The 26245-nt window shown below is 44.1% G+C and overlaps 1 protein-coding gene across 1 annotated transcript; it reads right to left on the bottom strand.

Moving 5' to 3' along the window:
• Nucleotides 1-18652: 18652 nt before the first annotated feature.
• On the bottom strand, nt 18653-24433 carry HHEX (hematopoietically expressed homeobox). Its single transcript, XM_024253783.3, has 4 exons — nt 23948-24433; nt 21762-21940; nt 21554-21604; nt 18653-19750 (listed from the first exon to the last, which is right to left on the bottom strand). Exons 1-4 carry the CDS (start codon nt 24306-24308, stop codon nt 19529-19531), a joined length of 813 nt encoding a protein of 270 aa, XP_024109551.1. The 5' UTR covers nt 24309-24433; the 3' UTR covers nt 18653-19528.
• Between the last annotated feature and the right edge of the window lie 1812 nt (nt 24434-26245).

Below are 26245 nucleotides of genomic sequence, written 5' to 3'. Positions count from 1 at the left end.
CTTAAGGTCAGGTTAAGGTCAGAAGTTTGAGACCAGCCTGGCCAACATGGTGAAACACTGTCTCTACTAAAAAGAAAAAAATTAGCTGGGCAAGGTGGTGCACACCTGTAATCCCAGCTACTTGGCAGCCTGGGGCAGGAGTATTGCTGGAACCCGGCAGGCAGAGGCTGCAGTGAGCTGAGATTGCCCCACTGCACTCCAGCCTAGGCGATAGAGCGGCTCTCTCTCAGAAAAAAAAAAAAAAGGAAGGAAGAATTCTCCCCTAGAGCTTTCAGAGGGAGTATGGGCCCACCAACATTTTGAATTTGGACTTCGAGCCTCACAGAACTATGAGGCAATAAAATTCTATTGTTTTAAGCCACCAAGACCGTGGTAATTCATTGTGGTGGCTCTATGAAACTGAAAATGTTTGGCAGTTTCTTATTAAATTAAACCTTCATTTATCCTATAATTCAGGAATCCCATTCCTAGATACCTACCCAAGAGAAATGAGAACATATGTTTACACAAATACATTTATGTGAACTGTTTATAGCTGCTTTATTTGTAATCACCAACAACTGGAAACAATTCAAATGTTCTTCAAGTAGCAAATAAATAAACAAACTGAGGTACATCCATACTATGGAATACTACTCAGAAACAAAGGAACTATTAATAAGCATATGAACACAGATAAATCTCAAATGCATTGTGCTAAGTGAAAAAGAAAAAAAAACATATTCAAAAGGCATGACACCACAAACCTACAGCCATCTAATCTTCAGCAAAGTCAACAAAAATAAGCAATGGGGAAAGGACTCCCCTGTTCAATAAGTGGTGCTGGGATAGCTGGCTATTCATACGCAGAAGAACGAAACTGGATCCTTCCCTCTTACCATACACAAAAATTAACTCAAGATGGATTAAAAGATTTAAATGTTAGGCCTCAAATTATAAGAATCCTAGAAGAAAATCTCGGAAACATCATTCTGAACATTGGCCTTGGGAAAGAATTTATGACTAAGTCCTCAAAAGCAATTGCAACAAAAACAAAAATTGACAAATGGAACCTAATTAAACTAAAGAGCCTCTGCACAACAAAAGAAACTATCCACAGAGTTACTAGACAACCTACAGAATGGGAGAGAAAATACTCACAAACTGCATCAGACAAAGGTCTAATATCCAAAATTATAAGAAACTTAAATAATGCAACAGGCAGAAAACAAATAACCACATTAAAAAGTGGACAAAAGACATAAGCAGACACTTCTCAAAAGAAGACACACAAGCAGGCAACAAATATATGAAAAAATGCTCAACATCACTAGTCATCAGAGAAATGCAAATCAAAACCACAGCGAGATATCATCTCACACTAGTCAGAACAGCTATTATTAAAAAGTCAAAAAACGTCAGATGCTGGCGAGGCTGTGGAGAAAAGGGAGCGCGCCTGTATACCATTGGGGGTAATTGAAATTAGTTCAGCCACTGTGGGAAGCACTTTGGAGAAATCTCAGCTTGAGTTTCCCATCCAGTGTAGGAGACTGACAGGAGGTCACAGTATTGACAATGTGGAGAGCTTCAACAGGAACTACTTTTGAGCTATTGTGATAATAAATCAGATTTGTATAGTTTTCTCAAAATAGAAAATAACCTCAAAACATCCATCTGAAGAAATAAGGTCATGAAAAGAGGAAGACAAAGGAGGATGCAAAACTGAGCAGTCACAAACTTGACAAAAATTAAGTACTACATGTGAACAAGAAAAATTGCTTTCAGTATATCTATTAACCTGTGGGTTACCAATTAAGAAATGTTCACTAGTACAAACAGATTTTTAGTCTTTTTGTTTATCTAACCTTTTGTAAACCTAAAGTAAACAATGTATTAAGCACCGATTGTCTCTCCTCTTTGACAGAGACAGTATGTAATTCTTAAGAAAATAAGCTCAGGGCCGGGCGCGGTGGCTCACGCCTGCAATCCCAGAACTTTGGGAGGCTGAGGCAGGCAGATGACCTGAGATCAGGAGATCGAGACCATCGTGGCTAACACAGTGAAACCCCGTCTCTACTAAAAAATACAAAAAAATTAGTGGGACGTGGTGGCAGGCACCTGTAGTCCCAGCTACTCAGGAGGCTGAGGCAGGAGAATGGCATGAACCCAGGAGGCGGAGCTTGCAGTCAGCCAAGATCGCACCACTGCACTCCAGCCTGGGTGACAGAGCAAGACCCTGTCTCAAAAAAAAAAAAAAAAAAACAAACACAAAAATTATCTGGGCGTGGTGGTGTGTACCTGTGGTCTCAGCTACTTGGGAAGCTAGGCATGAAAATCCCTTGAAGCCAGGAGGTGGAGGTTGCAGTGAGCTGAGATCACGTCACTGCACTCCAGCCTAGGCAACAGAGTGAGACTCCATTTCAAAAAAAATTAAAATAAAAAAAAAAGAAAGTACAGAAATAAACCCATATGTCTATAGTTAATTGATCTTCAACAGGGTGCTAAAACCATTCAATGGGAAAAGCATAATCTCTATTAGCGGTACTAGGACAATTGGATATCGGCTTGCAAAACAATGAAGCTTTGGCCGGGCAGGATGGCTGATGCCTGTAATCCCAGCACTTTGGGAGGCCAAGGTGGGTGGATCACTTGAGGTCAGGAGTTCAAGACCAGCCTGGCCAACATGGTGAAACCTGTGTCTACTAAAAATGCAAAAATTTGCCAGGCCTGGTGGCAGATGCCTGTAATCCCAGCTACTTGGGAGGCTGAGGCAGGAGAATCGCTTGAACCCAGGAGTCCAAGGTTGCAGTGAGCCAAGATCACGCCACTGTACTCTAGCCTGGGCAACAGAGCGAGACTCTGTCTCAAAAAAAAAAAAAAAAAGAATGAAGCTGCCTCATACCATATCCAAAAAGTAACTCAAAATGAATCAACAACTCAAATATAAGAGCTAAAATAATAAATCTCTTAGAAGAAACCATAGGAGTAAATCTTTATGACCTTGGATTTGACAATTGGTTCTTAACTATGACACCAAAAGCTTGAGCAACAGAAGAAAAATTGAGAAATGGAACTTCATCAAAATTAAAAACTTCTATGCAAAAAAGGACATTATCAAAAAAGTGAAAGAATGGTTATCAATAATTTATTGTATATTTCAAAGTAGCTAGAAGATGTGGAATGTTCTCAACAAAAAGAAATGATAAATGTTTGAGGTGATGGATGTTCCAGTTACCCTGATTTGATCATTACACATTGTATGCATGTATCAAAATATCATGTGTACCCTCTAAATAAGTACAATTGTTATATATGAATTTTTAAAAAGTGAAAAGACAACCTACAGAATGGGAAAAAAATATTTGCAAATCATATATCTGATAATGGTTTAGTATCCAGAATATGTAACAAACTCCTACAACTCAACAACAAAAAAGACAAACAACACAATTTTTAAATGAGTAAAGAGTTTGAAAAGACATTTCTCCAAAGAAGGTATACAGGCTGGTCTGAAGATAGTGAGTTATCTCAGTTGATTGTTTAGTCAGTTATAGATCGAACTCCTTATTCTACTCTTTCCCCCTTCTCACTACTGCACTTGACTACTCAAAAATAAAAAATAAAAAAGCAAAGAAGGTATACAAATGCAAATAGGCATATAAAAGGTGCCCAACATCATTAGTCATTAGAGAAATGCAAATCAAAACCACAATGATATACCACTTCATACCCATGAGCTTGGCTATAATTTTTCTATAAAAGGAAAACAAGTAATGGTAAGGACGGAGAAACTGGAATCCTCAAACATTCCTGGTGGGAATGTAAAATGGCGCAGTGATGACGGAAAATGGTTTAGAATTTCCTCAAAAAGTTAAATATACAATTGTCATATGGCCCAGCAATTTCACTCCTAGGCATATACCCCAAGTAATTCAAAATAGATACTCAAATAAGTACTTGGACACACATGTTCATAGCAGCACTACTCACAATTGCCAAAAGGCGGAAACAACCCAAACGTCCATCAACTAACAAATGGACAAATAAACTGTGTTTTATTTATACAATGAAATATTGTCCAGCCATAAAAAGTAATGAAGTACTGATACATGCTACAACGTGGATGAGCCTCAAACACATTATGCTAATGTTTTATAAATAAGACACGAAAGATCACATATTGTATTATTCCATTTGTGTGAAATAATTAGAATAAGTAAACCCATCCAGAAAGCAGATTGGTGGTTGCCAGAAAATGGGGGAGAAGAGAGAATGGGGAGTGACTGCTTAATGGATACAGAGTTTTATTTTGGAAAGATGATAATGTTTTGGAACAGGCCGGGCACGGTGGCTCCCTCCTGTAATCCCTGAACTTTGGGAGGCCGAGGCGGGTGGATCACCTGAGGTCAGGAGTTCGAGACCATCCTGGCCAACATGGTAAAACCCCATCTCTACTAAAAATACAAAACCTTAGCCAGGTGTGGTGGCACGTGCCTGTAATCCCAGCTACTCAGGAGGCTAAGGCAGGAGAATAGCTTGAACTCAGCGGGTGGAGGTTGCAGTGAGCCAAGATCACGCCACTGCACTCCAGCCTGGGCACCAAAAGCTAAATCAAAAAAAAAAGGAAAAGAAAAGAAAATATTTTGGAACAAATAAAGGTGGTGTTTGCACAACATTTTGAATGTACTAAATGCCACTGAATTGTTCACTTTAAAATGGCTAATTTTATGTTATATTTCACCTCAATAAACTTGAAAATTTTTAATGAGTATGTATTAAATAAAGAAAATACTTAACTTTACTGAGGACATTCATAAAGATTTGAAAAAAATGCAAAAAATACAAGTCTCCAGTAAGCGTTAACTATTTTTTAAATCTAAAGACTTTTTCTTTCTTTCTTTCTTTTTTTTTTTTTGGTATGGAGTCTCACTCTGTCACCCAGGTTGGAGTGCAATGGCACGATCTAGGCTCACTGCAACCTCCACCTCGCAGGTTCAAGTGATTCTCTTGCCTCAGCCTCCTGAATAGCTGGGATTACAGGCATGCACCACCATGCCCGGCTAATTTTGTATTTTTAGTAGAGACGTGGTTTCTCCGTGTTGGTCAGGCTGGTCTCGAACTCCCTATCTCAGGTGATCCGCCCGCCTTGGCCTCCCAAAGTTCTGGTGTTACAGGTGTGAGCCACTGTGCCTGGCCATCTAAAGACTTTTTCTAATACACCACTGGAGTGGTACACTATAATTTAAAATAGAAATGGACTAGCAGGCAGGGCACTTGCTTGTCCATGTCAGAGGATTCAGCCAATGATGCACATAAAGCTTCCTAAGTTCTGTTTCTTGAGTTCGGTGCTCTGTAGGTTCTGAGAGCACTTTCATCTGCAGTGCAAGAGTCATGAACAGAAGGCCAGGCAAGGTGGCTCACGCCGGTAATCCCAGCACTCTAGGAGGCTGAGGCGAGTGGATCACCTGAGGTCAGGAGTTTGAGACCAGCCTGACCAATATGGTGAAACCACATCTCTACTAAAAATACAAAAATTAGCCAGGCGTGGTGGCAGGCGACTGTAATCCCAGCTACTCGGGAGGCTGAGACAGGAGAATCACTTGAACCCGGGAGACAGAGGTTGCAGTAAGCCGAGATCATGCCACTGCACTCCAGCCTGGGCAACAGAGAGGCTCAGTCACACACACACACACACACACACACACACACACACACACACACAAAGTCATGAACAGGAAAATCCAGATATGGTAGACTCTGATGAGAAAGCTAGCTGTTGTTTGTTTCAAAAGCCAGCTCAACCTTCGAGGAAAGAGAAAGCTGATTATATGTAAGAATGAACAGAAGCTCTCATCCTGCTACAGAAAGAAAATTCTAGTCCTTAAACCCAGCCACACATATACAAAATACAAAAACAAAATTGAAAGAACATTGCAATTAGTCCAGAAACCAAGGTGTTTTTAGACATTTAATCCAGGAAAAGAGCAAAAGGGAATGATTATTGCATGAATGGAATACTTAGTTAGGTATTTGGGGGTAATTTTTTATTTTAGTTCTTCACCTGATATTGTGGAGCAAAATAAATTTCAGGTAGATTAAGCATTAAATGTAAAATAATGAGGGGTGAGAGAGAGAAGGAAGAGTTTTAGGGGGAGGGTTTTTGTTTAATGTCTGTGGATGTTCATTTGCTTTCTGAATGAGGGAATCTTTCTAAGCTTACGAGAAAAGAAAGAAATCATAAAAGAGATATTGTTACATTTGACTACACAAAAATGTTCCATTTTCCTAAACATCTTTTTAAATAACTGAGAAACATTTTTGCAATAAATAAGGCAAAAAGCTTATATCTTCCAACATAAAGAATTCAAATAAATCAGCTGGGCATGGTGGCTCCCGCCTGTAATCTCAGCACTTTGGGAGGCAGAGGCAGGTGGATCACCTGAGGTCAGGAGTTTGAGACCAGCCTGACCAAAATGGTGAAACCCCATCTCTACTAAAAATACAAAAAATTAGCCGGGCATGGGGGTGCGCACCTGTAGTTCCAGCTACTCGGGAGACTGAGGCAGGAGAATCGGTTGGACCCGGGAGGTGGAGGTTGCAGTGAGCCGAGATGGCACCACTGCACTCCAGTCTGGGAAACAGACTGAACTGTCTCAAAAAAAAAGTAAATAAATAAATAAAAATAAAAGAATTCAAATAGAAAAAGAAATAAAAGGTTAGCATATATATATATTTTTAATTTATTTTTTGAGACAAAGTCTCGCTCTGTTGCCCAGGCTGGAGTGCAGTGGCGTGATCTTGGCTCACTGCAACCTCCACCTCCCAGGTTCAAGTGATTCTCCTCCCTCAGCCTCCGAAGTAGTCAGGACTACAGCCACGTGCCACCACACCGGGCTAATTTTTTGTATTTTTAGTAGCGATAGGGTTTCACTGTGTTAGCCAGGATGGTCTGGATCTCCTGACCTCGTGATCCTCCCGCCTCGGCCTCCCAAAGTGCTGGGATTACAGGAGTGAGCCATAGCACCTGGCCAGCATATTTTTAAAATTCAACTTTGGGAATAATGAAAGAAATGAAATGTAAAATTAAAATACAGCATACTATTCTTCTCCTAAACAATTAAGAAAGATTAGAAAAACAGCACTTCCATTGGTGAAGATATGGAGAAATGATCCTTGTTCTCCACTGATATAAATTGATAAAACTTTCCCAGGAAGTATTTCACAATATTTATCAAGTATTCATCCCTTTGGCTCAATGATTCATTTTCTATGAATATACTGTAGAAGAAATTAAACTGAAAGGGGGGAAAACATTCTCATTTTAGAAAATTTTATAACAACAAAACAACATTAACCCAACCAGAGAATTAAGAAATTATGCCATCTCTACCTAATAATACATTATGTGCCCAAATGGTAGCTCATGCTTGTAATCCCAAGCACTTTGGGAGGCCGAGGCAGGAGGATTGCTTGAGGACGGGAGTTCAAGACCAGCCTGGACATCATAGAGATCTTACCTCTATAAAATTTTTTTTTTTAATTAGCCAAGTATGGTAGCATGCACCTATAGTGCCAGCTACTTGCGGGCCTGAGGTGGAAGGATCCCTTGCACCCAAGAGTTGGAGGCTGCAGTGAGCTATGATTATGCCACTGTACTCCAGCCTGGGTGACAGAGCAAGATCTTGCCTCTAAAAATATATATACGTAGACTTTTATACATGTAAATATAGACATATATATAATGAAGACCTTGCCCAAGGTGGAGTTACCTGGAGGAAACCAGGGGAGATGGGCAGATTCACAGCCTCAATGCCAGAGGAAGGAAATGTTGAGGGAGAGATGACAGTCCTGGGTGTGGGATGCCAGGTAATACCATCTGTTGGAGACACTTTTATAGTTATTTAAACCACACTGTGTGGGAGGTGAAGTGGGCATTCACCCCAGGATAGAAATGAAGAGAGAAGAGGGCATTTGTGGGGACGTGCTCTAAAAGAAGGTCCACTTAGTTTCTTATTTATGACTTTGGAATGCCCATGTGTTATTAAATATTTTGCTATGGGTTGTTTGGCAAAAGCTTTTGCAAGACAAACTCAAGAACTTAAACAGCATGGAATTATTATATAGCAAGCAAAATTATAATTATGCTTAGGATGAAAATAGGTTCATCCTTGAATATTGGAAATTAAAAGGATGTTTTCTCTGGTCTTCAAAGTCATCCTACTGAGCCTTATGCAAATTTATATCCCCAGTGCTTCCACGTGCCACATAGTAGGTGCTCAATAAATATTTTCTGAATGAATACTTGAATAATTTGATAGAAAACTTACAATCAACATTCGAGTTTATTTCAATACCCTATTATTTGTTTGAAAATATATGGACAGCTGGGAAATATTAGAAATGCTTCCCTAAGAACACTTCCCTAGGATGAGCTTTTATAGGCTTTGATAGAGACTGAGCCTTGATTTAACCTTAGAACTGAGCTTAAGTATAAGACAAGTCCTGCTCAGGGAGTGGACACCAGAAGGCCGGTGAAATAAAAGAATCTTCACTCCCCTCAGCACCTAAAACACATAGCCACTGAAGTTTAGGGGTGAATATGTTGCTTAGAAAGATATAGAACAGAAAAACATAGCATCTTAGTGTTAAGTGCAACATTAAAGATGACCTAGGCTGGGCGCGGTGGCTTACACCTGTAATCCCAGCACTTTGGGAGGCCAAGGCAGGTGGATCACCTGAGGTCAGGAGTTTGAGACCAGCCTGGCCAACATGGTGAAACCTCATCTCTACTAAAAAATACAAATATTAGCCAGGTGTGGTGGTGCGTGCCTGTAATCCCAGCTACTCCGGAGGCTGAGGCAGGAGAATCGCTTGAACCCAAGAGGTGGAGGTTGCAGTGAGCCGAGATTGTGCCACTACACTCCAGCCTGGGTAACAGAGTGAGACTCCATCTCAAATTAAAAAAAAAAAAAAAAAAAAAAAAGATCACCTGGTCCAAAAGCTTCATTTTTATGATGAGGAAACAGAGAGATAATTGATATGTCCAAAGTCACATTGCTACCTAACAGCAAACCTAGGCATAAAATCCAGCACACCATCCCATAGCAGCTTTATAATTATAAACATCAAAGTAACAGGAAAATGAAAGTGGAATAGAATGCAAACTAAATTCCTAAAACTACTGAAATAAAATACTGTAACTACAGGGAGACCTATGTCCAGAATTAAAATAAAGTTGCCTTTAGAAATTTTTTTTTTCTTTTTGGAGACGGATTCTTGCTTTGTTGTCCAGGCTGGAGTGCAGTGGCATGATCTCAGTTCACTGCAACCTCTGCCCCCCAGGTTCAATCAATTCTCCTGCCTCAGCCTCCCGAGTAGCTGGGATTACAGGTACCCGCCACCATGCCTACCTAATTTTTAAGGGTTTTGTTGTTGTTGTTATTGTTTGGTACTTTTAGTAGAGATGGGTGTCACCATGTTGGCCAGGCTGGTCTCGAACTCCTGACCTCAAGTGATCCAACTGCTTCAGCCTCCCAAAGTGCTGGGATCACAGGCGTGAGCAACCGCACCCGGCCTAGGTGATTTTTTTCATTTAACCCACCTGAGTGGGAAAAAATAATTGAGATTTTGGTTACTGATATTCCCAGCCCTTCTGATATGTGAAAGGTTGCAGTAATTTGTTTCTTGACAGCCTGATGCTCCTGGTCTTTCTGCTATCTTTCTTTCTCTCCACCTAGGAGTCTTGGAGTCCAGTAAAATGTAAGCAGCGTCATTTTCAAATGTAAATTTTATGGCACAGTTTTTATATTTAGATGCATTATTTAAACTAACATGAAAATTCATACAATGGACCACTATGCAGCAGTGAGGATAAACAAACAACATCACACCATAACGTGGATGAATTTACCAGCAAAAAACTAAAGGAATGGGCAGCCGGGCACGGTGGCTCACTCCTGTAATCCCAGCACTTTGGGAGACTGAGGCAGGTAGACCACTTGAGGTCAGGACTTCGAGACCAGCCTGCCTAACATGGTGAAACCCCATCTCTACCAAAAATACAAAAATTTGCCAGGTGTGGTGGCAGACGCCTGTAATCCCAGCTACTTGGGAGGCTGAGACAGGAGAACTGCTTGAACCTTGGAGGCGGAGGTTGCAGTGAGCCGAGATCACGCCACTGCACTCCAGCCTGGGTGACAGAGCAAGACTCCGTCTCCAAAAAAAAAAAAAAAACTAAAAACTAAAGGAATGAAGGAATGGGAGATAAAAGAGAAAATACTGTGGGATTCTACTTTCATAAAGTTCAAAAATTGGCAAATGAATCTATGCCATTTGGAATCAGGTTAGTGGAGTCCCTTGGAGTGGGGTTGGGGATAGTGAACTAGAGGGGGCATAAAGAGAGCTCCTTGGGATCTGGTAATGTTCTATTTCAAGATATGGATTCCAGTTACATAGTGTAGTCATGTCTTCAGCTGTACACTTATGATTTGTGAGCTTTTAAAATATATATGTTATACTTTAATAAGTAGTTTCTTGAAAAAAATTGACAATCCATATCTCTTAACAAATTTTATTTGTAAAAAAACTATCTTGTAAACATGATGCTTTAAAATATATTTGAAAAGTAAAACAAATACAAAATGTAAATATATACAAAATGTAAATATATTTTAGTGCCCCATGTTTATACAGGGTGGATAATACTGAATAATGGCTAAGATTCAGAACAATATACAACAGAAACTGCATGCATAAATTCCCTGGTCACCATTAACATTGTGTTTTTCTTAATGCCTGAAATAACATCTAAACAAGGGGCAGCTGCCTCAGGCAAATGGTACTTAGGTGATTTTAAAGACCTTAATGAGATCAGGTAATTGCTTGGTGAAGCTAAAAATTTTACCTTCAATTAACTGATCAACAGCACCATACATCATCATAACTTCTCACTCCCTTCCACCTCCGTACCATCAAGTCATTTCCTCTAGACGTCTGAACCTGCACTCAGGGTCCATTTTTTAAACATTTATTGAATTAGTCTGGTCTAATCTACAATTAATGGAAAGTCTGTAGTAATGCAGTTTCCATAAGCAGCTAAGGAAAGTTAAAACTTTGAAAGAGCATGTGAAGCAAACACTTTCTGTTCCTTCTACACTTCTTTGCAACTCATAAAATACTTTCAGAAATCATTTAAAAATATTTGGATTTCCTGCTTCCATTTTCTGAATAGATGATGCTGATAAAAATAGTAGTGATCACAGCCCATCCCAAATAGTGTCATTTTTTTTTTCAGTAAACTGGGTATATTTTAAATAAAACTCTTGATTGAAATTGAGAAGTGTGAACTGGAAATTGAATGAAATTGCCAAGTCTGAAAGGGAAAAATGGCCAATAAAACCACAGAAGCACTTCCTCTTCAAATTTATGCTGGTAAAAAGATGGGAGAGAACATTTTCTTTTAGAGCTTGTTTAGGCTTAAACAGACCTAAATATGTCCTCCCCTCACCCGTGGCCCAAGTTGGCACCTGTCAAGTGTCTCTGTAGCACTTACAGCCCCTGCCCACTATGCTTTCTGCTGTGCTCCCAAAGCCATCCAGGCAAGCTATGTTTCTGGTGGCCAAGGAATAGGAAGTATAATGAGGGTGCAGGACTTGGGGAGGGAGGGAAATGGCTCACCTCTCCTTCAGGGAGGGCACATGGCTTTCACTTTCATTCTGTAGTAAGATATTTATTAAAAGTTTACTGTAGGCCAAACATACTGCTGGATGCTGGGGACACAAATAGTAAGCTATCACACTGCTATGTTCAGAGTCCCTTGTGGAACATGACTCAATGGGCCAGATGAGAGGCAAACTTTCATATATATATATATATATATATATATGAAATGTATATATATATGAAATGTATATATATACACATATATATGAAATGTATATATATGAAATGTATATATATGAAATGTATATATATGAAATGTATATATATATGAAATGTATATATATATGAAATGTATATATATGAAATGTATATATATATGAAATGTGTATATATATGAAATGTATATATGAAATGTATATATATATATGAAATGTGTATATATATATATATTTTTTTTTTTGAGATGGAGTCTCACTCTGTCTCCAGGCTGGAGTGCAGTGGCGCCATCTCAGCTTACTGCAACCTCCGCCTCCCGGGTTCAAGCGATTCTCCTACCTCAGCCTCCCAAGTAGCTGGGATTACAGGAGTGCAACACCATGCTGGGCTAATTTTTGTATTTTTAGTGGAGATGAGATTTCACCATGTTGGCCAGGATGGTCTCGATCTCTTGATCTCATGATCTGCCTGCCTCGGCCTCCCAAAGTGCTGGGATTACAGGCATGAGCCACCACACCTGGCCAACTTTTTTTTTCTTTTTTAACACTTTGAAAGATATAAAGTGTATCTTATAATGCTCACTTCCCCAGAAAACTGAGGGGGAAATGGTATTTCACTCAGCTTATTAGTTTCCTAATGTAATAGAATAATATGTTACATACACAGAAATTGCTTATCCCTTATACTGTATCATAGTCCCTTCCAGATGTAATGCTAGATTTGAATCAAGGCAAAAGATTAAGTAAGATGAGCAAAAAAACCTCAACTCTCTTCTTATAGCTAGAATTAGACTTGATTTGATACCTTTTCAAGAATGCGACAGATTCAGTGAGGAAGTTCTCATTACAACATTGATCGGTATGGTAGTTGAGGTTTTGGGCTTAATTTCTCGGTGACAGTTTCCTTATCTGGAAAATGGGGTTGATAACAGCCTCTACCTCATAGGGTCATTGATGATTAAATGATATAAAGCAGGTTAAAGATTTACATAATATTTAGCAGCACATAGTACACGCTCAGTAATTCATTGATTTAACATATGTTTAACAAGCACCTAATAGGTCAGGCTGAAGATACATAACAGTGAACAAAACAGACAAAAATCCCTACCCTTATGATGTTCATATGTCAATGAGGAGAGACAAATAATAAATAAGGCAGTAAAAATATTATATCCAATTTCATTAAGTGAAATAGAGAAAATTAAATTGTTGTTGGAGATACGAAGAGGAGGTTGGCATTGTAAAAAGGTGGCAAAAGAAGGCCATGTCTGAAGGAGAGGAGGGAGCAAGCCATGAGGCTATATTTGGGGGAAAGAGAGTTCCAGAGAGAGGAAAGTGCCAATGCAAAAACAAAGAGAGCTGTGTGGTGGGTAGAGACAACATAGGTCCACAATCCCTCATTCAAAATTCTGAAATCCAAAATCTCTGGAGTCCAGTCACGCATACTCCCTACCCTCTTTCACCTCTAGACCTGTGTACAGGATCGTCCTTCTCCATGGAACGCCTTCCTTTTCCTTTTCTCTGGTTGGGAGTCCCTGGCAGACTCTGCCACAGCATCTGCTGTCCATCCCTTATTGCAGCATCTCTCTCTGTCAGCTTCATTACACTCCAGTGCTACTGAGCACCTGGACCCTAGAGACACAGGGATTATTACTCTTCTATTTATTTTATTTTATTTTATTTTTTTGAGACGGAGTCCCACTTTGTCACCCAGGCTGGAGTGCAGTGGCTCAAGTGATTCTCCTGCCTCAGCCTCCCTAGTAGCTGGGATTACAGGCACCTGCCACCACACCCTGCCAGTTTTTGTATTTGTTTTAGCAGAGGCGGGGGTTTCACCATGTTGGCCAGGCTGGTCTTGAACTCCTGACCTCAAATCATCTGCCTGCCTCGGCCTCCCAAAGTGCTGGGATTACAGGCATGAGCCACCGTGCCTGGCCTGTTATTATTATTGCTTATCTTGGCTTAAAAAAAAAAAAAAAAACTATCCCTGGCGGGATGGGAGCAATGCATTAGGACTCCAGCAACATTTCCCTCAAACAGGATTCTCACCTCAGCTAAAAGTTGAACATTTCTATAAATTTAAAGAAAATCTTGGCCCCAATAGTGACATCTAAAGAGTGGAGATAAGTCATTTTCTATTCTAAATGGGAAAGTAAACTGAATGAAGATGAGGAATCCTAAAAGGGAAAGGGGGAAAAAGAGAAAGGGAATGAATAAGATAAGGAAGGAAAAGTGGGGAGCAGAAGAAGGATGGAAGGGCATAAACCATGAAAGAAAAACATAAACAAGGTTATGAGCATATCTTACTGCGAGCGTCTGCGAGCAGCAGGGGAGGGACCCTCTGCTGTTAACTGTTTCCCATGCTTGTTCATCTAAGAAGTCGTCTTCAGAGAGAATGAGATTTTTGAATACTTAAGGTTTTTCAAGGATACCAAACTCCCCCTCCAAAATAAAAAGGAGTCTAAGGAATGCTTAGAAAATACGTTTTAAACAAATGTTTTTTAAGTGGGAAGCAGCCTCATTGGCTTTCATGTGGAAACTCGCCTGATATTGGCAGTGACTTTTTTTTTTTTTTTTTTAAGTAGCGACGCAGGAAAGTATTCGGCCGCTCGCGGCGACGGCCGGATGCTCCAAAGTCAAGATCCTCCGCAGACAGGAAATGCCTCTGCCAGCTCCAAGGTCCCCTCGCCGCAGCCCTCTGTGTTGTCCAGAGAGATTTGTGTACATCCGACTGAAGAGGTTTCTCGCCTGCAACTGCGAACCCAAGAGCTGTCTCAAAAGAAGGGAATCACTCGGGGTGTCTAGCTTTTCTGACTGACACTCGGGGCCCACGGCGTGCCACGGACGCCGCCTCCTCTCGGGGGAGCCACGCTCCGCTCTAGGAACTGAGGGACGGAGGCTGAGGATGCGGGTGTCCCTCGGGTCCCCAGCCAGCAAGAGAGGGTAGAGAGTTCCATCTACCCTGCTGCAAGCCATGCTTGTATCCACGACGGGGTGATTCCGGTTTTCCTACAGCCACAAGTGAAGGGGTAGCTGCTCTTCTGTAGACCTGGGGTCTCAGATCTTTGGGTGAGTGGGAGGAGTCTCCAAAGTGCTTCTTATTTGGAGTTATCAACAATACCAAAAAATACATATCAAGGGACAAAATTAGATTAGACATATACAGAGCCCAACTGGGACTTCCTAAAACCTCTATGGACTGAAAAATAAATGTCAGTACAACCTGATTACTTTGACCACAAAATACTGAACTCCTAATCATTTATTTTTTCTTTTTCTTTCTTTCTTTATTTTATTTTATTTATTTATTTATTTATTTTTTTGAGATGGAGCCTCGCTCTGTCGCCCAGCTGGAGTGCAGTGGTGCAATCTTGGCTCACTGCAAGCTCTGCCTCCCAGGTTCACGCCATTCTCCTGCCTCAGCCTCCCCAGTAGCTGGGACTACAGGAGCCCGCCACCACGCCCAGCTAATTTTTTGTATTTTTAGTAGAGACGGGGTTTCACCGTGTTAGCCAGGGTGGTCTTGATCTTCTGACCTCGTGATCCGCCCGGCTCGGCCTCCCAAAGTGCTGGGATTACAGGCGTGAGCCACCACGCCCAGCTCCCAGCCTTTTTTTCTTTTTTTGAGACAGAGTCTCACGCTGTTGCCCAGGCTGGAGTGCAGTGGCATGATCTTGGCTCACTGCAACCTCCGCCTACTGGGTTCAAGCGATTCTCCTGCCTCAGCCTACTGAGTAGCTGGGATTACGGGTACGTGCCACCACGCCCAGCTAATTTTGTAGTTTTAGTAGAGACAGGGTTTCACCATGTTGGCCAGGCTTGTCCCAAACTCCTGACCTCAGGTGATCTGCCCACCTTGGTCTCCCAAAGTGCCTGGCTTGAACTCCCAATCATTTAGAAGCATCCTGGGTGATTGTTTGGTGTTCACATTCTGTCCCATATTGTAAGTAGTCACATAAGTATCTCCAATCACAGATTTAAAGGATCATTGATTATTAGATCTTGAAAAAAAATCAAAATCAGGAGCTTTTGGGTTCATCAGTTTCCACATGCCAATATATCTGGAGTGGGAATTTTAGTAAGTCTCTTCTGTCCCCAGCAAAACGCATTTTCCCCAAATCCAAATAAGTTTTCTTGAATCCCTGTCCTGCCCCCATTAACTAAGATGAATATTCACAGTAATGAAAACCACACACACACACACAAAAGCTTGTCAGAGAAGTTGAAAGACAAAAGGTACTTTCACTATCAGAGATGGTTTCCTCTTTTCCCACAAGATGTCTTATCAGCTTTCACCCTGAGAAAACCATAAAAAGTAAGAAAAAGAAATGTTATGCAATAGTTCTCTAAATAAAATACTACACAGTAGGCTAGTCATCTCTAAAAGTGATGTTGTTTAAAGAGTCAAAGTACATCATCCAACAAAATCAATATCATATTAAGTTAGAAAGGGTTCTGAATATCAAAGACCAATGAACTGAATAACTTAAAGTATAAGTACACGACCCAGGGGATTAATCACACACTGTCATGGTGAAATTAGGGCAATTCTTCCAATCATTAACGTTTTGCTTACAAAAATGTGCTTTTCTGTTTGTCTTTCTGCTAAATGATAACCGTTTTCAAGTTGAATCTCCTGATAAAAAGAGTTAAAAACAAGACAGGAGTTGTGCTGTAAAGGTCATACGTGCTGCTTCGACATGAAATAGCCAAAAGACAAACAAATGAAAAATGCCCGGATCGTAGGAGGAATTTCTAAATCTTCATTGGCAATTTGCAATGGGGTACTTCAGAAAAGTGAATGCCTACCTGTGTCCTGAGAATACTGCACCTCCTCCAGTTAACATGCTCTTGATTCTTAAGGACATGTTTAGATTCAGAATGGGAGCAACTTGGAAAGAGTTAGGATAAGCTTGAAATTGGAAAGCAGCCTGGTTTCAGGGAATTGTCAGCTTTAAAACTAGATTTTACCCCTCAAGTTTTCCAGTGTCAATCAATACATTAGTCTGTATTTCTCTGCTGAATAGTCATGATACAGTTACTCTCAAGAATAAACATTAACTAGGGTTTATCTCCAGAAGCGAAACACACACACAGGTTTCAGGATTACTGTAATTCAATATTACGTCCATAAGCCTCCCATTCTCCAAAAAATCTGATATGGACAGTCCCATTTTCAGATGAGATGGATTATGACCTTTGAAACCTTGATGTAACCTTTTAGGCAGAGTCTGGAGCCTACAGCTGATGGGAAGGGAAACTCTCCCACTGGGTGGCCACTTTGGGTGCCAAGGCTGAGGAGACATGGGGAGTAGGGGAACAATAATGACGGCATGAACTGAGTTGGGAATTTGGGAGCTGGAAGCGGTTCATATGGTTCAACTAGACCGTCTTCGTTCTACAAATGATTTGAGGCCAAGAACTAAAACACCAACCCAAATCTTCAAACTTCCAAGTCTATCCACACCTCTCTGCTTAAGGACTAGTACTGCTTTTCTCAGAAATCTTAATTCCCCTGCAATTCCAGGGGCCTTCTTAGAATCTAAGGAGGCCGGATGTGACAACTCCCTAACAGCAATGACTTTTTCACTGTCTTCATCTGAGTGTCCATATCTGGGGGCGCCACAGCCCTAGGAGCCAGGCCAGGGGTCGGGTCATTCCTTCACAGGTCCTTAGCCAGGAAGTACCCAACTCTACAACTAGAGGCCTCCTCCATGGAGGCCAAGGCTAGAGAGAGATTTCCAGGCCTCTCCCCCAACATATCTCTGTCATGGTTTTCCTGGAATGTCAGAGACCTGATGGCTCAGCTAGGCAATCAGCTGGCACAGACTAGCAATACCCTGAACAATCAGAAACCTGGGCCCCCAAACCCACCTAACCTCAGCACCCCATTCTCCCTGCATCTCATGGTGCCCCTTCCTCCACCCTGCGCGCGCCCTCTGCTCAGCCATCAAACCTCACTCCCACTAGCTTGGATAAGCCCCTCGCTCCTCTGTTCCCCCTCGCCTTTCCTTCCTCTCAGCCCTCCGCCCCAGCCTCTTGCTGGCCAGAGTTACCCGGGGAAGCAGGCGGGAGGGAGGAGTGCCGGTCCCACCTGCTTCTTCCACACCCCTTGCGCTCACATCAGTGGTTCCCCAGGGGTGGTGTCCGGGCCCGCAGCTTTGGCGTCACCTCAGCGCTTGTTGGAAATACAAATTCCCGGTCCCAGCCCTGTCCTAACAGATCAGAACTCCAGGAACAGGGCTGGGTTTCCACAAGCCCTGCAGGAGGTTCTGAAGTTCCCCGGGTTCAGAACCGCTCTCAGCGCAAACCACCTCCCCGCTCCCCTCGGCAGGGTCCCCCATCCCCCCACTCGGACTTCCCCACCCCGGGCCCCGCCGCGCGGAGCGGGTTCCCGAGACCCGGCCGCCGAGGGATGACGCGGTGTTGACTCAGCCGGTCAAGGACGGCAAGGGCCAGCCCGGCTGCCGAGGAGAATCGATGGGGTCCGGACGGCCCCGCGCTTCGCGGCGCAGCGGGCCTGGGCCTCGGCTCTTCCCGTCGCCTGGCGTGCCCGGGACTGGAACCCAACAGGCTCGGAATCCGCCGGCGGGAGCAGAGCTCCAAAGCAAACGGCCCAGGAGAGGCCCCAACCCACGTTCCAGGCACCCACCCGCGGTCCTGGGACTCGGAGCGAGAGCCCCAGCAAGATCCAGCCCCAGTCACTTCCTGTCCCGAGCCCAGCACCGTGCCGGGTACCCAGGAGGTCAAGAAAAGGTGTGCAGATTTTTTAAAATCAAAGAATTAGACTTGCAACGAGGTCAGTCGTCCCACGGACGGCTTTATTTTATAGTCAAGTTACTTATTAAAAAAAAAAAAACATTTTGGCCATTTTTTTTACAGTGAACAATTCTATATACACATTATAAACATTGATATAAAACAGTATCTACAATCTACTTACATTTAATTAACCTGTGACTTCTAGTTCATCTGCAATTAATTTTAGTCAGGTCAGTTTCTCTGCTTGAATTGGGAGGTACTATCCCCTTAACACCTTGGTCAAACAGGTACTAAGTGATAGTGCAAAACAAGCATTTAAGATTCTTATCAACTATATCTCTGACAAAAAGAACACACATCTCTGAGACAAGAGCTCTGAAATGGTTTTGGATTTGAGACAGCAGTATAAGAATGTCATATAAAAGTAAAGAATGTTTTCCTTTTAAAATACTCCAAGGCTGCCTGAAATGTAGGCACCTCTGGATTTGGGGTACCCCTTTGCCTTTCCAATTAAGTGGGAGATAAAGAGATTACAGAAAAGTCATTCAAGAAGGTCCTATTAAAACCTTTAAAGCTATAACTTAAAAATTTAACAAAAAGTTCAAAATTACTTTTTTATAAATAGTGAAAACAACTTACTGTTTTTTTAAAGGGGGAAGAATTTAATCACTATAATGTCACTTTATCAAAACAACCTAAGATCAGTACATAAACTATCTGTTAAGTCAAAATTAAGGTCTCCATGTAGGTTTGTTAATTGAGCAGTGCACCAAATATTTTTAGGTTTCCAGAATACCAGAGAATTGATTCCCTTTCTTATATAGCCTTCCAGTTCTTCTATGAAGATTTTCTGTAGCAAAATATTATTCCTAAATCCAGTTTTCTGAACATGCCAATGCCAGTGGTCATCATCCAGCATTAAAATAGCCTTTATCGCCCTCAATGTCCACTTCCTGATCAGAATCCTCTGAAATCTCTGATTCAAGGTCTTCTTGGGAGGCAGGGGAGGGCGAACATTGAGAGCTATCCAAAGAAGCACCTTTATTCTGTTCACTGGGCAAATCTTCCCTCTGATCACAGGAACTGTCCAAACTTTCCAGTTCTTCTTTTTTATTGCTTTGAGGGTTCTCCTGAATAAAGGAAATGAAAATGGAGATTGGAAGGATCATAAAATATGGATAGGTGAAAGGAATAAATCAAAATGTCTCTTCATCCTATTCCATCTTTTAATTTTTAGTTTACTGAGTGTTTTCAGTTTATAATCTTATTCAGGAGATACATACTTGTGCTTTTTTCTCACTTTGGAAGAAAAGTTTCTGTCATATCAAAGATTATACGCTTAAAAGATGAGATCCAGTCATGAACATAAGGGCAGATATACTATACCAATTGAACACAGATTCTGGTTACTTAACACCAGCCCAGACCCATGGTTTCAATATTCTCAAAAGGTTAAGGGGGAAAGAAAATCAGATCACTACAGATACACCTTAACTTCATTCTTTAAATATTTAAACCTTGCCAATTAACAGTCTTTCAGACATTTTAAAAATAAGAATGCTAACTGGTGAATTAAGAATAAAGTTTCAATTATTAGACTGGATCTTTTTTCATTCATTTTCTGGAGTAAATTTATAAACATCTACATGTGTAAATGTATAACAAGTTACAAAATCATGGCAAAGAAAAAAAATGTGGATCTGGAAGAATGCTGCCAACTGAGAAGGTAGACAATTAGCTACAATTCACTTAAAATCTGGGGCAAATTTCTGGGAAATATCCCCATATTACATAGAAACCACTATTTTTAAGGTCTCTGGTAAACTAGAGTCAAGCCTTTGACCAAGAACTATTAAGTATATAAGCTAGTGAATTTTTAATCCTATACTTGTCTAAAATGCATATAAATACTACATAGAAATATTACAACACCTATACAACTATATTTGTCATATAGTTGTAAGCCTATAGTCTCAACAAATAGATGCACATGGTCAGAAATTGAGAGTGGATCTGCAAATATTTAAATCACATTACAGTAATGAAGTTATGGGAATTTTATTTTCTATTTCAAAATATTCTTTGGGACCCTTTCTTTTTAATGAAAAAGTAATGATCAATAAATTTTAAAATCCACTTTGCTTTAAATTTCTCCACTCATTGTTTCAAAGTATTTATTATAAACCATATATACAATGACAAGTGAACAATTCAGCAATTATCAGATAACTTTGGAGAGTATATCCAGATTAGGACATCAAAAATGAATGTTTAGCTTTAAGTCAATAGACCTTCTTTTAAAAACTAAATTAGCCTTTACTTTTTATCACATATTGCGAAACAAGGTCACTGGAAGAAAGACTGTCAGAAAGTTTAAGCTACTTTCCAAACAAGCTTGAATATTTTCTTACAAGTTTTATGTTTCATTTTAAGAGCTGGCATTAGATAGAAAATAATTTTTAAACTCCCTGACGTTTAATTCTTCTAAAAAACAGTGCAAACAAGACTTAAAGGTGTTTGTTTCTTTATATTTACCCTTGAGTTCTGCCTGGTTTTATTATGGCTGTGTAAATAAAAGAAACAATTTTCTCCCAAAGATAACTGCTTAAGTCATTTACTGTCAATTACTTTATCTTTCCTGCGTTAATTAGATAAACAACATATGGGATTTATAAAACAATTAGCTGGGAGTTTTACTAGCCAGTGTGTGAAAACCCAAGCATAATTGATATAGGAACCCCATTAGGTGCTTTTAGCATTACTGCCACCTGAGCAACTCATCCTGAATTTCAGCAGGACTATTTGTCTTTTTAATCAAGGTGAAGAGGTTAAATAGTCTCTTAAATGACTTTTGCATACAACCCATAACAGCCTTGCACTGAGATAACGTGATAAAAATATTTATTTCCATAGAAACAGAACCATGTCCATACCTGTTTTAGTCTCCTCCATTTAGCGCGTCGATTCTGAAACCAGGTTTTGACCTACAGGAAAGAGAGAAAGAAAATTTGCCACAAGCCCGCGTCGGGACGTGCCAGAGGGCAGGGTAGCTCCTCGCCTCTCTCTCGGTGGCCCGGCGACCCCTACACCCCAGAAGCCTTCCCTTCCCCGGAGGCGGCCCCAGGCCCCCCGCGAGCTCACCTGTCTCTCGCTGAGCTGCAGCATCTTGGCCAGACGCTTCCTCTCGGGCGGAGAGAGATATTTCTGCGTCTCGAATTTCTTCTCCAGCTCGATGGTCTGGTCGTTGGAGAATCTCACCTGGCCGCCTTTCCTTTTATGCAGAGGCCTCTGCAAGAAGGGGCTCCAGAGTAGAGGTTTGCCTGCGGGCGGGAAGAGCGGCGCTCACCCACGGCCCTGGAGCGGCCTGGCCAGACCCCAGAGCTGCCGGGCCCCGGCGATGACAAAAGTAGGCCAGGAGGCCACCCAACCAGACACATTCACATACACCCACCGGCACGTGGACCTAACACGTTCCCACCAACACACAAACATACCCAAAGTCACACACTGACACTGCAGATGCACACAGCCTTGTACACACACAGACACACAGCCGTCACACCTAGAACTAAATCCAGACGTATCTTTAACCCCGAAAAGAATGGGCACTACCGGCTGGGCTTACAATACCACGACCCTCTTTCCCCAGTAGCTCTCGGATTTATACATAACTTTTTGCCCCCTTGGATCTCCCTTGGTGAGCCGCACTTTCGAACACCGGGTGTGTGCGTGTTGGGGAGGAGCGGGGCTGCTGCACCGACAGGGCCTGGCTGCGCGGGAAGCGCTCGGGCCGGGACGCCCGCATTAGGCTGCGCTAGGAGCCTCCAATCCTGGCTGGGGGAGCCGCGGCCTCCTCTGATTTCACACCCAGCCCGCGGGGGCGGCCAGTTAAAGCCACCCCATGGGCTATGGCAACATTTCCGTCAATGTGTTTCCTGTTGGTCTAGCTCGAAAAACTCTTTGCTTCCTCCTGCGCGGTCCCAGCAGTAACCCAAGGAAACTCAGGGCGCACTGTGAAAACGTTAGCCCCCAGGCCCGGCCCGACTGAGGGTCCCGCTCCAGCCCCGACAGGCGACCACAGCCAGGCTCGGGGCGCATCATCAAACCCTCGAGGCTGGAATCAGACAGACAGGATAACAACTCAAAAACATAAAAAGATGAACTAAAAATACAATCCCCCTCCCTGTAACGGTGAGAAGGTAAGGTAAAGGGCTGAGCTACAGGCCGCGCCGTAATAATGGAGACATTAAAATGCTAATTAAGACGTTAATTGTTTTCAGGGTCCCTACTGAAGCTTCCAATAACAGAGTTCATTTAAAACTCTAGAGGCGCCCCGTTTCCTTATTTACCCTAGGGCTCCAGACCTCGAAGGCGCCAAGGGTCACCCACAGCGCGACCACGGGCGGCTTATTTCTTAGGCCGCACACTGAGGGGACAAGCCCCAAAGTTCTGGAATATATGCCCTATGTGTCCCTGCTTCCCTTCCTAACTGACGACCAGGAGCTGCTGCTTCCTACTCCCAAAGTAGTGTCGGTCGGTCCGTCCGTCTGCAGGCCTGCACCTCAACGCTTTGAAAGCTAGCATTGTTTTTTCGAGATTTTGCTTGCGTCAGGCTTCAGACTGGTGCAAAACAGCCTCGAAAAAAATAGGAAGCAACTGGTTATTTTAGCTGCCATAAAGTCACATCCCACACAGAGGAAATGAACAATATCAGAAAAACGGATCCCGGCTATCAGAAGCCGAGTGTTTCCTGAATTTGTCTGTATTGAGGATGTCGATAAAATAATCAGCAGCGTGCACTACTCCGGGGGAAGGGTCTGCTTCATGCAGCCAGGAAAACACTTAACAGCTTCTGAAACCAGATTTACTCCTATCGAGAACTCAAGATTTCCTGTATGAACGGAAAGGGTCAGGCTCTTTCACTGCACAAGCCTGTTCAACCAGGTCCAGCCCCGTAGCCACCCGGGCCCGGCTGTGATCCCTGTCCCACGGGGGCCGGCCTGGGGCGCCTCGACGCCCCTTTCCCCGTCCCTCCCGCTAAGGGAGACCCACCCCGGGTGACACGCGCGGTCCACGGCTGCCCTCGCCGCGGGGTCTATCGCCGGCCCGCGCGCCCCGACGCCTGCAAGGTGCAGGAAAACCAATCTGAGTCACGGTGCGGTCAGCCCCGGCCGCGCGCCTCCCGTCCCCGCGCGTGTCCGACAGCCGCTTTTCCATCGCTTTTGCCACAGCCGTCTACCGCCAGCCCCCTTCGCCCCTCGGCCTCCCGGGCGCTGCCACCTGCCGGGTGGCGCCTCCTCGCCCCGACCCTCGCCCGGCCGCCTTACCCAGGGGGTCGTGGCGGAGCAGGGCGTGCGTGTAGTCGTTTACCGTCCGCGGGAAGGGGTACAGAGGGCCCCCGAAGCCGCCGGGTCCGTAGGCAGCTGCCAGCGCGGCGGCGGAGTGGTGCGAGAAGGCGGGGTGGATCGGTGTGGGCTCGTACACCGGGGTCCGGTAGGGGGACACGAGGCTGGTGAAGGAGGAGTTGGGGGACGGCAGCGTGGGGGCGGGCGTGGGCGCGGCGGGCCCGCGGCCCAGGATGTCCTCGATGTAGAAGGGCGTCGGGTGTGCAGGCTGCAGCAGCGGCGTGGGCGCGTACAGCGGCACCCCCACGGCGCCCGCCGCCGGCCCGGGGTGCGGGTACTGCATGGCTCCGCCGCGCTCCGGCCCCTCGCAGAGCTGCTGGCCCGCGCCGCGGCGCTACATTTATCCGCGCTCCGCGCTCCCGGCGATAGGCTCCGCCGGCCGCGGGGTGGGGCCGCGCTCGCTGGCCCCTTCCTGCCGCCGGGCCCTGCGGCCAATGGCGCGGGGCCCCAAGAGCTGCCGCCCGCCCCCACCCTGGCCCGCCCCGCCGGCCGAGCTCCCCGCCCCCGGGACGCGCTTGCTCCCAGGCTCCGGGGACCTAGCGCCCTGGTGCCCCGCCGCCGCTGTCGCCCCTGGGGGTTCCAGGCACCCTGGCCGAGGACGCCCTCGAGGGAAGCCCTGGGCCGCGTCCGTCGGGGGAGGCGCGAGGAAGGCGGCCTCCTGGAGTGCGGGCTCCAGCGGCCCTGTCACCTCTGCGGAAAGTCTGGGGCGCCGTCCGGGCCCGGGCCCGGAGTGGCAGCAGCTGTTTCCAGGCGGGGAGCAGCGGGACTCGGCGGGAGCAGAGGCCGCTGGCCTAAGACGCCTCCCCGGTGGGTGCGCTCCCTGGATTAACAGTGGCGCTGGCTGTCACCCCGGCCGCTTCCCGAGCTGAGAGCGGGACAGCGCTCTGGGTTCCTAGGGCTGCTCGGCGGCCCTTAGCTGCGGCCCGGCGGGATTCGGATGGCGGCTGGAGTTCAGGTGCTGCGGACTCTTGGCCGCTCCAGCCGGTTTCATTTGGAGGCCTCGGACTCAAGCCACTTCCGCGAGGATGCTGGCAGAAGCCGCTGCGAGCAGCAATCAAGGGGAGGCCCGGGTCCTACAGCGCCGGGCAGAGGCTGTGCAGTCTTCAATCCAGTGGGGGCTGCTCCGTGTCTTTTTTGCTGGCTCTTGAGGGTCGCAGCTGCGCGCAGTCTGGCTCTCTGGTTTTGCACGTGTTTTCTATTGAAGCAGTCCGTACTGCTGGCCCGTATGGCCTCGGCTCTGTGCGTCTCCACTCGCCTCCGGGGCAAGGGGGCATTTTCTTGATTGACGCCCTCCTGCGGTCGTCACACCTCGCGGTGAGCCGTTTCTGCTAAGGTCCTCCATTAATCGTGGAAATGGAAAGACTTCCCCGCTTTTTCTATTGAGACTTCTCAGGTTTTAAAGTTTATAATTTGGAACTATTTGTCCAAACGCAGCGGGACCACAGTAGGAAGAGGCGTGGACTGTGAGCCTGACCGCCTGTTCGAGTTTCACTTCACACATTTTTGTTGAGCAACTACTGTGTGCCAGCAGTGAAAAGGACAGATGTAGTCCCTCTCCTCATGGAGACAGGAAACAAATTTTAATACATGTATGTGCTAGGAAGGAGATGTACATAATGATCTAAAACCTGTAACAAGGGGACATCACCTATCTGGGGGACATTAAGGAAGGGAAAAGCTTCCCAAGAATTGATGTTTGAAAACTGAGTGGGTGTCAGCAAGCCCAGGGTGCTTGGACATTCCAAGTCCAGAGAATAGCGTGTGAGCGTTGTTAGTTAATGCAACTTCCGTCAAGTCACCGTCCCTGAGTTTTTCTCATCTGAAACATTTGAGACTTGGCCTAAAGGCTCCTAATCTTTTTAGGGTAGTGTTAATAGGTATCTTTCAGAATCTAATGACAGACAAGAGCTACAAGTCCAGACAAACTCAGAAGTGTACTACATTATCATTCGAGTTAAAGCATGTTGGGGGTAGGTAAGAATGTAATTGCTCTATTATACTTATACAGTACATATAAATTATAAATTTATATTATATATTACTCCATGATAGAAACTGTCTCTGGAAGGATAACGAACATTGGCTGACTATGAAGAAAGGGGTGGGATTGGAGGGGGCATGTATAGCTGTGAATATTTGGAGACTTGCACTGGATGGATGTATGATCTGTTCGTCGTATAAGTAAGTCCTTGAAGAAGTGGCTGATTCTAGATCTAGGGC

Source organism: Pongo abelii, chromosome 8 (assembly GCF_028885655.2).
Source record: "Pongo abelii isolate AG06213 chromosome 8, NHGRI_mPonAbe1-v2.0_pri, whole genome shotgun sequence".
Lineage (NCBI taxonomy): Eukaryota > Metazoa > Chordata > Mammalia > Primates > Hominidae > Pongo > Pongo abelii.
Note: the sequence above shows the minus strand (reverse complement) of the source record. Positions and strands in the feature narration are given on the sequence as shown.